Raw genomic sequence first — 17,623 nt, forward strand, 5'->3', positions numbered from 1 at the left:
CTACGATCTGCGGAGAAAACCCTCCGCTGCGAGAAGGGTCTGTTCCTGGAATGCAGAAAAGCAGGTAATTTCCTTGCCGAGTGCCCCTCCCAGAAGGAAAAGAAAATAGTTGTGCAAGCACTAGCGACCCTGAAAGCACCAGCTCCAACCTCAACTGGAAAGGCGCCGAAGAAAACCGTGCGAGCATTACTGAACCCCGTGATTGAACCCTTGACCTAATCATCCTCCGGAGAATCAGAGTGTGATGAACCCCTATTTCCCACCCCACAAACCCTTTTCTTCAAACCACTGATCTCCCAAATCCTCCCGGAGGTCCTTGCCTGGCTCTGGTTTCTCGCAGCACTTGCACCCCATCCCACCCTGTAATGTCTCTGTCTGAGCTCTGCATAACAAAGGCTCACTCGGTCCCAGCTCTTCTGCTATCTTGCTTGCAGGAATGTTTCTGTCGGCTAGGTTAAATAGCAGCAGCCAGAAAGCATCTTTGCACCTTCCCTCCATCAGGTGTTAAAGCCCAGTTCTTTCCCAAGGAGTTTGTTGTCAGTTTCTCACGCCTCTAGTATAAAGGCTGGCCATCCCATCCCTCGGTATTTCTATCAAAGATTGTGTCGGTAAGCATGTGCAAAGTATGGGCTCTGAACACCTTCAATAAATGACTTTTACTTAAAGTTTCGACTTGAAGCCTGAGAGTGATGTCTTTGGAATGAGTTGGCTGGGTCTCTACGCCTTAGAATCATAGAATAATAACGTTGGAAGGGATGTCATGGGTCATCTAGTCCAACCTCCTGCACTATGCCGGGCACTCACATCCCAATCACTCATATACTGTAGCCTGCCACCCCTTTGCCTTCACAGAATCAGCCTCTCTGTCAGATGGCTATCTAGCCTCTGTTTTAAAATTTCCAAAGATGGAGAACCCACCACCTCCCGAGGAAGACTGTTCCACTGAGAAACCGCTCTAAGTGTCAGGAACTTCTTCCGGATGTTTAGATGGAATTTCTTTTGAATCATAGAATCATAGAGTTGGAAGGGGCCATACAGGCCATCTAGTCCAACCCCCTGCTCAACGCAGGATTAGCCCTAAGCATCCTAAAGCATCCAAGAAAAGTGTGTATCCAACCTTTGCTTGAAGACTGCCAGTGAGGGGGAGCTCACCACCTCCTTAGGCAGCCTATTCCACTGCTGAACTACTCTGACTGTGAAAAACTTTTTCCTGATATCTAGCCTATATCGTTGTACTTGAAGTTTAAACAAATGTAAAGTTCTGTATTTAGGTAGGAAAAACCAAATACACCAATATAAGATGGGGGAGACTTGTCTTGGCAGTAGCATGTGCAAAAAGGATATAGGAGTCTTAGTAGATCATACATTGAACAAGAGTCAGCAGTGTGACTCAGTGGCTAAAAAGGCAAATGGGATTTGGGCTGTATCAAACGGAGTATCGTGTCCAGATCACAGGAGGTGATGGTACAGCTTTACTCTGCTCCGGTACGGCCTCACTTGTGTTCAGTTTTGGGCACCCCAATTGAAGAGGGATGTTGACAAATTGGAACGTGTCCAAAAGAGGGCAGCAAAGATGGTGAGGGGTTTGGAGACCAAGACTTATGAGGAAAGGTTGGGAGAGCTTGGTCTGTTTAGCCTAGAGAGGAGACGACTGAGAGGGGATCTGATAACTAACTTCAAGTATTTAAAAGGGTGCCATATGGAGGATGGAGCAGAATTGTTCTCTCTTGCCCCGGAGGGACGGACCAGAATTATTGGGATGTATTTAATTCAAAATTTATCAAATGGTAGATGAACCCACAAGAGGTTCAGCCATACTGGACTTAATACTGACCAACAGGCAAGAGTTGGTGGATGAGGTGAAGGAGGTGGGGACCCTAGGGGGAAGTGACCATGTCCTCATAGAATTCCTTTTGAGATGGGGAGCCAAGGAAGCTTGTAGCCAGACACGGATGTTGGATTTTCGTAGGGCAAACTTTAATAAACTCAGAGACATGATGAGTGTCATACCATGGACGAGAATGCTGGAAGGGAAGGGAGCATGTAAAGGGTGGGCGCTACTCAAACAGGAGCTATTGCATGCTCAATCAATGACTATCCCAGAAAGACGAAAACACTGCAGGAGCTCTAAGAAGCCTATTTGGATGAACAGAGAACTTCAAGAGGAACTAAGAAAGAAAAGGAAAATGTTCAGGAAATGGAGGGAAGGACAGAGCTCTAAAGAAGAGTACCTACAGGTTACTAGGCACTGTAGATCAATCATCAGAAAGGCCAAAGCTGAGAGTGAGCTAAGATTGGCCAGGGAAGCCTATTGTAACAAGAAAAGATTTTTCAGTTATGTGAGGAGCAAACGTAAAGGAGGCAATAGGCCCACTGTTGGGTGCGGATGGACAAACTCTAACGGAAGATGCAGAGAAAGCAGAAAGGCTTAGTGCCTATTTTACATCTGTTTTTTCCCACAGGTCAAAGTGGTTAGGCACATCTAGAGATGGCCATAGCCAAAGGACAGTGTCTGGGTGGCAGGTTAACATGGATAGAGAGGTTGTCAAGAGGCATTTAGCTGCACTGGATGAGTTCAAATCCCCTGGTCTGGATGAAATGCACCCGAGAGTACTCAAAGAACTTTCCAGAGAACTTGCACAGCCCTTGACCATCATCTTCGGAACCTCTTTAAGGACTGGAGATGTCCCAGAGGACTGGAAGAGACCAAACGTTATTCCGATCTTCAAAAAAGGGAGGAAGGATGACCCGGGAAACTACAGACCAGTGAGTCTGACCTCTGTTGTGGGGAAGATGATGAAGCAGATATTAAAGGGAGCGATCTGCAAACATCTGGAGGACAATTTGGTGATCCAAGGAAGTCAGCATGGATTTGTCTCCAACAGGTCCTGCCAGACCAACCTGGTTTCCTTTTTTGACCAAGTAACAGGTTTGCTGGATTGGGGAAATTCGGTTGATGTCATTTACTTGGATTTTAGTAAAGCTTTTGACAAGGTTCCCCATGATGTTCTGATGGATAAATTGAAGGACTGCAATCTGGATTTTCAGATAGTCAGGTGGATAGGGAATTGGTTAGAGAACCACACTCAAAGAGTTGTTGTCAATGGTGTTTCATCAGACTGGAGAGAGGTGAGTAGCAGGGTACCTCAGGGCTCGGTGCTTGGCCCGGTACTTTTTAACATATTTATTAATGATCTAGATGAGGGGGTGGAGGGACTACTCATCAAGTTTGCAGATGACACCAAATTGGGAGGACTGGCAAATACTCCGGAAGATAGAGACAGAGTTCAACGAGTTCTGAACACAATGGAAAAATGGGCAAATGAGAACAAGATGCAATTTAATAAAGATAAGTGTAAAGTTCTGCATCTGGGTAAGAAAAATGAAAAGCATGCCTACTGGATGGGGGATACGCTTCTAGGTAGCACTGTGTGTGAACGAGACCTTGGGGTACTTGTGGATTGTAAACTAAACATGAGCAGGCAGTGTGATGCAGCGGTTAAAAAGGCAAATGCCATTTTGGGCTGTATCAACAGAGGCATCACATCAAAATCACAAGATGTCATAGTCCCATTGTATACGGCACTGGTCAGACCACACTTGGAGTACTGTGTGCAGTTCTGGAGGCCTCACTTCAAGAAGGACGTAGATAAAATTGAAAGGGTACAGAGGAGAGCGACGAGGATGATCTGGGGCCAAGGGACCAAGCCCTATGAAGATAGGTTGAGGGACTTGGGAATGTTCAGCCTGGAGAAAAGGAGGTTGAGAGGGGACATGATAGCCCTCTTTAAGTATTTGAAAGGTTGTCACTTGGAGGAGGGCAGGATGCTGTTTCTGTTGGCTGCAGAGGAGAGGACCCGCAGTAATGGGTTTAAACTTCAAGTACAACGATATAGGCTAGATATCAGGAAAAAAAAATTCACAGTCAGAGTAGTTCAGCAGTGGAATAGGCTGCCTAAGGAGGTGGTGAGCTCCCCCTCACTGGCAGTCTTCAAGCAAAGGTTGGATGCACACTTTTCTTGGATGCTTTAGGATGCTTAGGGCTAATCCTGCGTTGAGCAGGGGGTTGGACTAGATGGCCTGTATGGCCCCTTCCAACTCTATGATTCTATGATTCTAGGTACTCTTCTTTAGAGCTCTGTCCTTCCCTCCATTTCCTGAACATTTTCCTTTTCTTTCTTAGTTCCTCTTGAAGTTCTCTGTTCATCCAAATAGGCTTCTTAGAGCTCCTGCAGTTTTTTCGTCTTTCTGGGATAGTCATTGATTGAGCATGCAATAGCTCCTGTTTGAGTAGCGCCCACCCTTCACATGCTCCCTTCCCTTTCAGTATTCTCGTCCATGGTATGACACTCATCATGTCTCTGAGTTTATTAAAGTTTGCCCTACGAAAATCCAACATCCGACATGGTCACTTCCCCCTAGGGTCTCCACCTCCTTCACCTCATCCACCAACTCTTGCCTGTTGGTCAGTATTAAGTCCAGTATGGCTGAACATCTTGTGGGTTCATCTACCATTGTCACTCCAAGGTTGGGGGGCGCCAGCCACCCCAGAGGAAAAGCTCAAAGATCTCAAGGTGAAGCCATTCCCAAAAGAGCATCACGCTTGGATGAGAAGCCTGGACCTGAATTAGATGCTTTGGCACATGGAAGCCCAAGCTAGAAAAATCCAGGACCTCGAGGGGCAGGTACAGGACTTACATAGATTGTACCGAGCCCACCTCACTATAGAGAAAAAGGAAGAGAGGCGCCGGGAATCTACCTCAGAGAGGACAGGTGAGGCTAATCACAGACTTCCGAGGAGGGAAGTCAAACCTATGCTGCCCCCCCCCCCTCTTGTGAGCCTCAGTAGCAACGGCCACTCTTTTCTTTCCTTTTCTTTCTTAGTTCCTCTTGAAGTTCTCTGTTCATCCAAATAGGCTGAATACTGAAAGGGAAGGGAGCTCCTGTTTGAGTAGCGCCCACCCTTCACATGCTCCCTTCCCTTCCAGCATTCTCGTCCATGGTATGACACTCATCATGTCTCTGAGTTTATTAAAGTTTGCCCTATGAAAATCCAACATATCAGGTTCGGGAAATGACCTGTTTGGTGGGATTAGGAGAAGGCTCCAAAGCAACCCAGTGGACTCCCGTGGCCCAATGACATTGGGCGGCAGCGGGAGTGGTCCCCCTACTGGGAGCAAGATGAAGGAACCCTTCCTTGGCTGGCCCACTCACCAAAGGATTATGACGCCAGTTATATATATATAAACCTTTATTGGCATGACAATAAGAGGCAAATACAGCCAAGCAGGGTAAAATTAAAATAGAGTAAAATAAGCTAATATTATAGACTAAAATACAGTAAAATCAACTGATTAAAACATCTTAATTCTAGCTTGATAAACAGCCATTAAAAATTCAGCTACACGCAATGTGGTCTCTACAGAAAGATCGTTAAGCAGAAACTGGAGTGTAGCTTCATCATTTACTAGACCTCTGGGACAAAGTAGAGGATCCAGAAGTTTTGTACAAAGACTCACATGAAGTTCACAATCTAAAATCATATGTGAGGTTGAATCGAGACAGTTCGCAGAACACGGACACAATCTTTCCCTCCTTGGGACATGCTGGTATCTTCCTGCAAGGACGCTTGAGGGAAGACAACTCATTCTTGCCAGCATGAAAACTCTACGAAGGGCTGGACTAGTAAGATTATAAAAATAATTAACAATCTCCCCTCGATTTAATCGAATCCCCAGAGCAGCAGGAGAACATACACAGGGTTGTGCTGGAAACATTATGGACTGTTCGGCCGACACTAATCTTTGTTTCAAAAATTTAAAAATTTCAGACTCATTAAACATAAGAAAAAAGTCTGTTGAAAATCCTAGTTCTACAATTTTAGCTTCAATACTGAGAAACCATGAGCTGCATTGTGGGTCCATCTTTAAGTAAAAGTGTAAGCTATGCGACTCTACTCTAAAAAGTATTTTAAGCCAAAATTTAAAAATTATCAGCCAAGCCTTGGTTTCTAAAAAATGTTGACCAAGCTCAGCACACAGCACACTATAGTGCACACACATGGGAGCACCAAGAATTTGGCGAAAGAAGGTTCCCTGAATCCCTTGTATCTTCCTATTGAAAGCCTTTGCCCAAATTGGAATACCATAAAACAACTGGGATAAAGTTTTAGCATTAAAGATTCTTATGGCCGCTGGGACAAATTGGTTGCCTTCCAAAAAATAAAAACGTTTAATTTGAGCTGAGGATCACTTAGCTAAATTCAAAGACCGGTCCCGGTGGATAGACCATTTAAGGTTATAATTGAATGTAATGCCTAAGTAACTAAAAATTTTTATTTGGTCAATCGTCTTGCTACCCAACATCCATTTCCTTGGAGTCCAACTCTTAGAAAAAACTAGAATTTTAGATTTCGAGAAATTGATCAGTAAAGAGTTGCGCTGACAATATAAGGATTATGACGCCAGTTATCGGGTTCCTCCCACCCCTGCATGGGCTGAAGGGGCCAGTAACCATCCTCTCGGAGGATTGGAACTCTGATGAACGCAGACCACCCCCACCCTTCTCATTCTAGCGGTCGAAGTCAGTGGCCTCGCTGCTGCTGTCATTCAACTACCCACACCAGTTTCCAGCATTTAACCCATTGGGTTAATGTTGCCAGCAATGGGAGTTCCAGCGTGGGCAATCCTTCCTGCACCAGTTCCCCTCATTGCCCTGCCGCCTGGGGGAATGGTCCAGCCATCACAACCGCTGCAACGCCCGCCCTGGCAGCCCTGGGCACCCCCGGCTCTATGGACCCCTGCACCAACCATCCCGGCTCCTACAACTGTGGCTGCCCAAACTGTGCCTGGGGGGCCAGTCGCACTGGCGGGCCCGGGGCTGGTTCCAATACCGCCCACTCCTGCCACCCCGAATATGCCTGGTGGACCGTTGGCCCCCGAGCTGGTGGGCTCAGCTCCCATGGCCCCTGAACCTGCTGCCCAAAATTTACCGGGCAGGCCTGCCACTCCCACAGCACCTGCACTGGCTGCACAGGGAGGACATGTGGCGGAACGAGTGCTCCATGCCCGTTTCGACGGCTCAGCAGAAAAGTTGGGCTTTTTTCTACTACAAGTAGATGGATTCCTGAGGGACTGGAGGAACACCTTCCTGTCCGAGGAGGACACGGTACATACTTTGGGGGGAAACGTGGAGGGCAAGGCCGCGGAGTGGTGGGTCGACCAAAACATGGTGGGGCTCCCGAAACTGCCAGTCTAGCTCGTTTCCATGAGGCACTGTCAGCCCGGTTCTGAGACCCGTTTCAGGAGATGAAGGCAAGGGAGAACCGCAAATGCCTGAAATAAAAGGGGTGCCCGGTGGCGGAGTATGTTGGAGAGCTGTGTTCCCTAATTGGAAAGCTGCGAAACTTTAACAAGGAGCAAAAGGTGGAATTGCCGCCCTCCTATCACAAAGTGCATCCAGTTTTTCATGTCAGCCTCTGAAAAACGGCTCCTCCCACCCCCCCCGCCAGATAAATGGCACCCCTCCACTCCCCCTCCTCCCCTGGTGATGGTGGGGGATGAAATGCATTACGAACTCAGGGAGGTGGTGGATTCCCGAATCCAAAGAAAGTGGCTACATTACTTCGTGGCTTGGAAAGGCTTTCCCAGTGCCAACAACGAGTAGGTAGATGCTGATGATGTTTGTGTCCCCGTTCTGGTGAAACGCTTCCACAATGACTTCTCCCAAATCCTCCCGGAAGTCCTTGCCCGGCTCTGGCTTCTTGTGCAAGCCCAGCAGCATTTGCACACACACCCCCTCGCCTAAGCTATGCATTTCAAAGGCATAGGACCTCTTTGCTGTAACCGCGTTTGTTCTCTTGCTTGGCTGTATGTGCAAAGTATACTTTCTCTGAAGTGCACTAGGTGAGTCCAGAGAAATCCCCGTAACACACAGCCTACCATTTGAAATACGAGTGTCAGGGCTGGAGGTTATGCAGCACATAGGAATTGGTTGTCGACTAAGCAGAACCCTGCTAAACTGCATTCACTCCAGCAGACTTTGATGGGACGGTGCTTAGACTGGCAGCAACAGTGTCCTAAGCGGTGCCACAGCACATGGCCAGAATCATAGAGTCGGAAGCCTGACGCAGCCACTCCGCGCGGCTCGCAGTTGCTCCCTTGTCGGCAGGGCGGGAATTGGCCCGGCCAATGGTCTGTCCGTAGGAAGGGGCCAATCGGCACCCTTCCTCATCCCGGACAGAGCCCGCCCTAACTCCTCCCCTAAGCCCTTACGGCCTTATTTAGTCCGCGGTGTCCGTGGCGGCGCGGGCTGTGTTAAGATGTTTAAAAGTACCTGGCCGAGCACCGAGCCCTGAAGTACCCCGCTACTCACCTCTCTCCAGTCTGATGAAACACCATTGACAACAACTCTTTGAGTGTGGTTCTCTAACCAATTCCCTATCCACTTAACTATCTGAAAATCCAGATTGAAGATCGGAATAACGTTTGTTCTCTTCCAGTCCTCCGGGACATCTCCAGTCCTTAAAGAGGTCACGAAGATGATGGATAAGGGCTGTGCAAGTTCTCTGAAAAGTTGAGCACTCTCGTGTGCATTTCATCTGGCCCAGGGGAATTGAACTCAGTGCAGCTAAATGCCTCTCGACAACCTCTCTATCCATGTTAACCTGCCACCCAGACACTATCCTTTGGCTACTGCCATCTCTAGATGTGCCTAAACCCTTTGACCTGTGGGAAAAAACAGATGACAAATAGGCACTAAGCCTTTCTGCTTTCTCTGCATCTTCCGTTAGAGTTTGTCCATCCGCACCCAACAGTGGGCCTATTGCCTCCTTTACTTTACGTTTGCTCCTCACATAACTGAAAAATCTTTTCTTGTTACAATGGGCTTCCGTAGCCAATCTTAGCTCACTCTCAGCTTTGGCCCTTCTGATGATTGATCTACAGTGCCTAGTAACCTGTAGGTACTCTTCTTTAGCGCTCTGTCCTTCCCTCCATTTTCTGAACATTTCCCTTTTCTTTTTTAGTTCCTCTTGAAGTTCTCTGTTCATCCAAATAGGCTTCTTAGTGCTCCTGCAGTGTTTTCATCTTTCTGGGATAGTCATTGATTGAGCATGCAATAGCTCTTGTTTGAGTAGCGCCGACCCTTCACATGCTCCCTTCCCTTCCAGCATTCTCATCCATGGTATGACATCATGTCTCTGAGTTTATTAAAGTTTGCCCTACGAAAATCCAACATCCGCATCTGGCTACAAGCTTCCTTGGCTCCCCATCTCATAAAGAATTCTATGAGGACATGGTCACTTCTCCCTAGGGTCCCCACCTCCTTCACCTCATCCACCAACTCTTGCCTGTTGGTCAGTATTAAGTCCAGTATGGCTGAACCTCTTGTGGGTTCATCTACCATTTGATAAATGAAATTGTCAGCCAGGCAGGTCAGAAAGTTGCATGACTGAGGACGCTTCGCAGAGTTTGTTTCCCAGCACACTTCTGGGAAATTGAAGTCACCCATGATGACAAGGTCCTGCCGCTTGGATATTTTCTCAAGCTGCTCACAAAGTGCAGCATCCACATCCTCTCGTTCGTCAGGCGGTCGGTAGCAGACACCAACCACCACACTGTTTGTTTTCCCCTCGCTTATCTTCACCCAGATGCTTTCCACTGTAGATATGCTCTCCTTCACTAGAATTTCCTGACAGGTAAGCCCTTTCCTCACATACAGTGCCACTCCTCCACCTCTTCGATCTATTCTGTTTTTTCTGAACAGTTCATATCCATCCACCATTACATTCCAGTCATGAGAATCATTCCACCAAGTTTCTGTGATGCCCACTAGATCATACCTTTCCATCCGCATGAGAAGTTCCAGCTCTTCCTTTTTATTGCCCATGCTTCGGGCGTTAGTATAAAGACATCTGAATCCTTTTACTTTTGGTTCCCTTTGAGTTGGCCTTGCCGGTTGGGCAGTAGGAGGGGAGTTGTTTTTCACTCATCATGAATTCAGTGGAGTGATCATGCTTCACCCACACTTGTGTCATGGGCAAGAAGTAAGCTGAGTGGGTTTAGGTTGCAGACTAATCCCTCTCCTCTCCACCCCCCCCCCACCCCGATTCAGCTTGCCTTCTGCCAGCACCGGCTATAGATCAGTTGCCTAGCATCACATTGCATTCTCCCTAAAATTATTGTTTGTTCAGTGTAGTCTTATTTATCAACATTTAAAGTTGGCTGATGATATTTGCATATTGTTTCCAATATCACAATCTTTTTTTTTGCTTGCAGGGAAGCAGCACGCGAGTGCCGCAGGAAGAAGAAGGAATATGTCAAATGTCTAGAAAACAGAGTGGCTGTGCTTGAAAACCAAAACAAGACATTGATTGAAGAGCTAAAAGCACTTAAGGACCTCTATTGCCACAAATCGGATTAATTTTAGATTCCCACCTTTGGTTTGTTAATGTGGGACAAAGACTGGTTTATCGACAGCCAGAAAGACAAAAGCGAACAGTTTATTTTGTAAACATGTCTTCTTTTTTTCTACGCGCAAAACTGCCTGAAAGCAACTGCAGAATTTAATTCGTGCTTTGCATTAAACTGTGAATGTTGAAATCACCTGCCTCCGCTACTCCCCCATCCCCATTCTCCCTGCAAAATTATTTTCATCGCAGCCCATCCCGAGTGTCAAGAGCAAGAACAGACTTCCTCACCTCCCAGCCTCTTCAAGGAGTAAATGGTGTTCTATTCTGAAGGTATTGTGGGGAAAGGGGTGTTTGTCCTCAGAATTTCAGGAGTCTCTGCCGAGATCGTTGGAACATCACTCACCCTAGCTTCTGCCCAGAACCTCCCGCTCCCCAAGCTGAATCGAGATATGACGCTCCTCCAAGGGAACTGTGGTTGCCAAATGGTCGCAAGGTTCCAAATATCCATCCTCAAACTGCTGTATGGTGGGACGATGCCAAAGGACATGCACTTGCAGGGAAGGAATGGACTCCCCCGGGGAGAGTTTGTTAGCTTGCTTTTGTGTCACTCATAATTGCCATCTGGGTTTTTTTTTTTTGGGGGGGGGGGTTAGAAGCTTCTCCGTAACATAAAAAAGATTACCTTGGTTCCTTAATTAATTCTCTGTAATCTTTTTTTAAAATAGGAAGGTCATGTATTCAGCCTTTTGAATGCAGTCAGCAGTCCAGTACCATTGATATTCTGGTGCATTCTGAACTCCCTGTAAACAGCAGAGTAAAAACAGTAAAACACACTTGAGACCTCGAAGACAGAGAGAGAGACGAGCTGGTAGAAGAACGGTGCATCGCAGCCTGATTGTTCCCATTGCGTCTTAACTAGCAGCTACACTGTCCAAGGCAACCATGAGTAGCACCCCATACAGAATAGATAAAGGGGGAAAAATAGGGCATCTCAGATCCTCTTAAAAGACTTGTCCAAGTACTATTTTTAAAAAGAGCTTGTTGCCCACTTGACGAGATTCTTAAGCGTAATATGGTTAAAACAGCAAATTTGCTGGTGAGCCGAATTCCCTATTTGACAAAAGAAGATAAGGGCTTTGATGGACCAGGATGGGGATGTTGGCCAGCCAGAATCCAAGTAGGATATTTTATCTGGGCTCATTAGAAGCATATTAGTAGCTCCTGCTGTTATTTTCATCTTCCTGTCTTCAAGCCCGCACACCAAAGGAGTCTGCCCTCCCGCTTGGTGGAGTGTTAGCTGATATATTAAAGCCATCAAGTGGGGGGGGGGGTAGTTGAGGTAAAGATCTACAGCATTGCTGGAGTGCAGTCTCTTTGTTTTAGGAAGGCATGTCTTTTCGTGAGGTTTAAAAGGAAAGTTTTGAACTCCTAATCCTCACAGTCATGCAGGTCAAGAGAGTGTCAGGTAAGGGTTTTTAATTTGCATGGCAGATGCCCAGAAACAAGAAAACTCACAGCGCTACAAGCAGAGAACCTTACATATATTACAGAGAATTTTTACAAGCCTGTTCTCAGTTTCTCATTAAAATTATTTCCCCTCCATTTTTTTTAACTCAGGTATTTCAACATGTAGGTAAAATAGTTTTTACTCTTGAGTTGTCTGATTCAGCAGAGCATAGATTTTATAAAATAATGTAAAAAACTGCAGCTAGTAAAGGAAACACTTTGTCAGAGAAATAGCCTTCTAAAAATAAGCAGATGCTTGGAAAGATTTAAAAGCAAAGATTATGTAGTTTTTGACTATTTTCCCCTATACTATGCAGTCAGTTCTTCCCCCCTCCTGGTAGAATCATGCACACTTGCTGTTTTTGTAGGAGATATTCATGTATTGCTTATCTTGTTGAAAGCTAACTGGGAGTCTTGGTTTGAGGGGGGTGGAATTTAAATTTCTACCTGAAGTGGGCTGTTTCACTGTGAAATAACCCACTTGTATAAAACGATGCAATAATCACCACATTAATTTTACTTAGAATGAGAAAAACCACCGTAATAATGTTCCTCTAAATTAACATTCTTGGGAATTCACCAAGATAATTGTACCTGAGTGAAATGGATTTATTCTGGAAGACCCTGAAGCTCAGTTGGGTTTAGCAAGGAAGCCCAATGTAGGTATACTTGCAACATTATCTGCTATGATTGCTCTCTAGGTAAATTCAGGGTTTTGATTCTGGAATCTGTCACCAGCAATAAGATAAAACATTTCAGTCCATTTTTAGTAATCCAGTACTGGGTATTTCACATTCCTTCAAGGAAATTTTAAAAGGGTAAATACTGTTGATGTTTTCCTCATTGACTGACTAGTTTATCTGGATGTGTTTTGCAATTCTAATAGCCAAAAGGAGCAGAAGGCAATGTTTATTTTTTAAAGAACAAAACAAAAACACCTCATTTTGTGTAATTTATTGAGTTAAAAGCAAGATTGTGTTTTTGGCTTCTGTTATACATTCGGCCCCTTTTCTGCATAACCCGAACGCTGCTAAAAAGCCTAGAGTCCACTGCCAGGCTTAGCTGAAACGAAGGCATTGAAAGGGCTACTCCATTACAGCCATCGTGTGCAGAATTGGTTTCAAGGACAATTTCTATATTTTGCGAAAGAAAAGGGTGCCCTGCCAGCAGTTAAGATATTGCCCAGGGTGCTCTTCTAACCAATATTCTTGGGAAATGCTTGTGTATAAATTATGTACATATATAAAATATATATACACAGTATATAATCTATAGCTCTGAGAGCTTTTAAGTCAGGAATGCTGAGTATTATAGTATATTGAAGTCAGGAAAAAAAGAGTTTTACTTTTGTGTGTGTGTGTGAGACTGCGCTTAGGGTTTTTCCCCAGTAGTTTAAGCTTCATTATTCGGGTGCTTGTTTGTTTGTGTTGTACTATAGTTCAGTTTCCCATTTACATTTATTTCACTGCAAATTGTATTTTATGCTGAATTATGAAATCTATGTCAGCTCTTCTTTAATAACTTTTATTCCCAATTTTTAAAATGTGTTTTGTCTTTTTGGCAGCTATAAACTAAGGCAAAAAGATTGAGGAAATGTTTAGTGATGGGCACAAACCTAAAAATTCCAGTTTGGGGGCTGGAATTTTCCTGGACTGGCCAGTTCAGCCCGCCCCCCCCCCCCCTCACCATTTTGCTTCCTTCTGCTTCAAAGCAGAGGGCGGCAAAATGGAGCCATTTCACTGGTCCTTTTCACTTCCGGGAGAGAAACAAAACGGATGGGTTAAATGGCTCACAGGCATTTAAACCCAGCAGCAGACAGGTGGACCTGTCATGCTCAGCTGTTAGGTTTAAATCTCCAGAACAGCCAAAATGAACAAAAGTCTAGTAAATATTTTGGGAAAACATCTTCCCTGAACATCAGTTCAGGGGCTACAAACCAGGCCAAGTTCATGCCAGATTTTTGCTCATGATCTGGTTCAGGTTATTCTAAGTGAGCTAATTAACCCCCTCTTTCTGTGGTCCTCTTTTGGTCCCTTCATGAGTAAAAGGTAGGATTAAAGTTTTATTTAAAAGTTGTGTGCTTTTGTAGCTGCTTACTCCAGACTTCAGCAACAGACAGCAGCACTGCTTGATTATCCAAGAAAGCTTCTCTCTGGGCTGGTTTTATAACATTTTTGTATCAGAATAGAAATTACCTTACTTGGTACTAAATAATGATCATAATGCAAGGTAGCTCAGTGTCATAAAACTGGCTATGATTTGAAAGTTTAGATTCATTGGTGGGGGTGGACTTCTTCATTGCTGGATTGTACTACTTCTAGACTACAGTTGGCAAGACTGAATATCTGTTGCAGTGTGTTTGTGTGTGAGTGTGGACATCTGCCCATAAAAAGCCCCTGGCATAGAGAGACAGTTTTAGCCTAGTTTTTGGCTTAACACCTTTCAGTGGACAGTATGTTTTTACATTGCCTTAACATGGCATTACTGCAGTTTGGATTACAGACAAATATATTTTATTTATTTTTATTCTATTTTCTATTCCACCCTGTCTCAGATAATTGAGGCTGTCCGTTATGTACCTTGGTTTTCATTTCAATTGGTGGGACTCCCAGTGGGGGACCTACTTATACGTGTGCATCTCAGTATTCTTAATCAATCAGCTGATTCTCTCTCAGGATAATTCTAAAAGGAGGCAGTTCTGGCCGTGCTATCTGCACAGGGTAGTACCAAAGATTTAGATGTCTGTGTAGCATTGTTGGGAGGATCCCTGTAATGTTAATAACCAGTGGAAATGTCACACAGTCAAATATTTAGTTACAGGAACAATTGAAAGAGACAGAGGGAAATTAAATTTCAGTTATGTTACCTCCATTTGCAGAGTAAAATAGAGTAAAATAGTCAGGGGTTTTTTTTTTGGGGGGGGGGGTCTGCATTCTCCTTTTCCTTTCTTGTGTGTTCCTGTTGCTGGGGGTGGGGCTCTGTTCCACACATGTTTTGTCCCCTCTAGTGATCAATTCAATATTACATTGCTTTCTGTCAGGCGTGTCTCCCTGCCAATTTCAGCTGCAAGTTTTTATGCCAGACATAAAGATATGAAATATTGAATCAACCACTAGAGGGAGTCAAACACGTGCAGAACAGAGAAGAAACCCCGAAACAAAAACACACAAGCCAGGAAAACGAGAATGCGCAAGAACCTGTTTTCAGTCACAGCAGCATTAACTTCAGATTGTCAATAAAGCACAGCTATGAATCTTACTCCGTGGCTAATGAGACAAGCATCAATATTTAAATTTTTTAATCGAAGGGTTTTTATAGGGTAGTATGAGCCCGTGGGTTGTGTATATTTACTTATGGAATTCCCTTCATTTTCTGAATCGGCTTCCATAAAAAAAGTTTGCTGACCCAGTTTGTTCTAAGCACGATGAGAAGCACAGCCAGTTTTGGGACTGTTATTCAATCAATAAATGGTGCTGAAATTTTAGTGGTCTGCCTAGGATACATTCACTTACAGTGTTTAATATAGCTTAGGTTATTACATGACTTTGCAGAAAGATGAGGTAATAGATCAGAATGTAACCCTAAACTTTTTAGCTTTGAATGAATGTATTTTTTAAAAGTCTACAAACTGTAGTCCAGGGCAGACAGACAAAATTGTTTAGTACAACTTAGGATAATTATCTGAATTTTTAGTACTTCAAGTGCTGGTCCCTGCTGGCACCTGCTTTCATACCTTTTGGGGGCTTGTTTCTACAGCCAAAAATTTCTAGAGTAGATTCAGGAGCACCCTTGTAAATCATGATAACTTGCTTATCCCAGGAAGGAATCTCATGACACCTTGCGGCAGCCTCTCATTTGCTTTCTCAGGATTTATGTATGCCTAAAAATGTTATAGTCCTGTTATTGTTTCCAGTGGCATAGAGCATTCACATCCTGGGATGCATCTCCATCTGTTGGGTATCTGTCAGGGGTGTGTGTGGCTTACCTCAGTATAATAACAAAACCACTATGCTGGGATAAAGTTAATTTATTCCTGGGTATATGTGCTGGGAAACTCTTGATCACCAGGGGAATAATTTTGTGAGCCACCACATTGCTACAGTAATGGCTGTGCTGTTATGTACAGAAAACTTGGTATCCTGTTAGAAGACCAAGGCAAGTCAATATTTACTAATTATTGGCAGGGAGCCGGAGGTCTTCACCTCTGTCTTCTGATCAGTTCCTTGATTAGAGCAAGCATTTTTTTGTACTTCTGCTTTGGAAAATGGAACTAGCAAGTCAGGTGAGCTTCCACCTTAGTCAAGTGTCTGCGAGATGAAGGACAATCTGAAAGAGAATTAAGCTGGAAAGGGGGAAAAGAAAAAATATGCACATGATTTAAAAAAAATGAAGGGAGGAGATAGAAAAAGGGGAGGTAGTACCAGTTTGGTGTAGTGGTTAGGAGTGCGGATTTCTAATCTGGCATGCCGGGTTCGATTCTGCACTCCTCCACATGCAACCAGCTGGGTGACCTTGGGCTCGCCACAGCACTGATAAAACTGTTCTGACCGGGCAGTGATATCAGGGCTCTCTCAGCCTCACCCACCCCACAGGGTGTCTGTTGTGGGGAGAGGAATGGGAAGGCGACTGTAAGCCGCTTTGAGCCTCCTTTGGGTAGGGAAAAGCGGCATATAAGAACCAACTCTTCTTCTTCTTTATCTGGGTGCCACTCACTCTATGAATGGAATTATTCCTGTTTTTTAAAAAAGCAAGAAACTAAATAGTAGACTATCAACTAGAAGCTGGCACTACTGTGTATATCAACTTTTCGGTTTGGGGAGTACAAGGGCAGGGGGGCATACAACTTTAAATACTTTTTGTGTTTAGTTCTCTCACTGCATTTGTATATCAGTTTTCATATTAAGATTGACACAATCCTGGTCTGGAATTTACAGTTTGAAACTTCTTTAGAATACTGTGGGAAGTTTCTAGAGTTTTAGGGTTGCTGTGTTATTTTTATTTAATAATAATAAAAGCTATAAAATTCACACTCCCCCATTTCAGATTCTTTACCCCTAAACAATCAGCACAAAACAGGGTATTGAGTGTAAAACAGCCTTTTCTATTAAAATTAAATTGCTAAATAAAGAAATATGGACTGGAAAATGTTTAACAATTCCCTACTTCCTAGAAACATCCATTTTAATTTTGTAACTTAACCTTTTGTGCTTTATGTTTTTTAAAATAAATGTACTGAGTTATACTGCATTTTATTAACCTTATGTACATATTAACTGCTTTTGTGTTTCAGAATGCTAGTAATTGTATATTAAAGTGAACCTTGTGAATTTGTGAATTGTCAAAAAAAGTGCTTTTTTCTTACTGTAAAATTTGTGGTATAAACTGTCATAACACCCTTTTTACACATTTATGTGCAAACACATAAAGATGCTTTTAAAATCCTTTCCAAGTTTTGCTTGTGTGTTTTTTGTTTTTTTTTAAAGAGGAGGACATTTAGCCACATCGGCTAAAGTAGTTTAATAAAATATTGGAATAAAATTTTAAATTAAAATATACCAACAAAAACACTCTCAGTTGGTTAATCTTCTGGAGAAAATCAGTTCTCTTCCCCTTCTGCTAGTGGGAAAGGAAATCTGCATTGTGAGAGAACTTTGTAAAAGGCATTTATGGCCTTTTTCTTCCCCAGGTTCCCAGATTTCACACCAG

At 44.0% G+C, this 17,623-nt stretch overlaps 1 protein-coding gene across 2 annotated transcripts in view; it reads left to right on the plus strand.

Annotated features, from left to right (window-relative positions):
* CREB1 (cAMP responsive element binding protein 1) overlaps window positions 1-17,361 on the plus strand; it is a 76,195-nt gene extending 58,834 nt beyond the window's left edge. For both annotated transcript variants that reach the window (XM_077319258.1, XM_077319259.1), the window contains one exon: window positions 10,278-17,361. In XM_077319258.1, coding sequence (XP_077175373.1) covers window positions 10,278-10,422 — 145 coding nt within the window. In that variant the 3' untranslated portion in view covers window positions 10,423-17,361. The remainder of the gene's footprint in view (window positions 1-10,277) is intronic.
* Window positions 17,362-17,623: the final 262 nt, after the last annotated feature.

This window comes from Paroedura picta, chromosome 2, assembly GCF_049243985.1.
Source record: "Paroedura picta isolate Pp20150507F chromosome 2, Ppicta_v3.0, whole genome shotgun sequence".
Lineage (NCBI taxonomy): Eukaryota > Metazoa > Chordata > Lepidosauria > Squamata > Gekkonidae > Paroedura > Paroedura picta.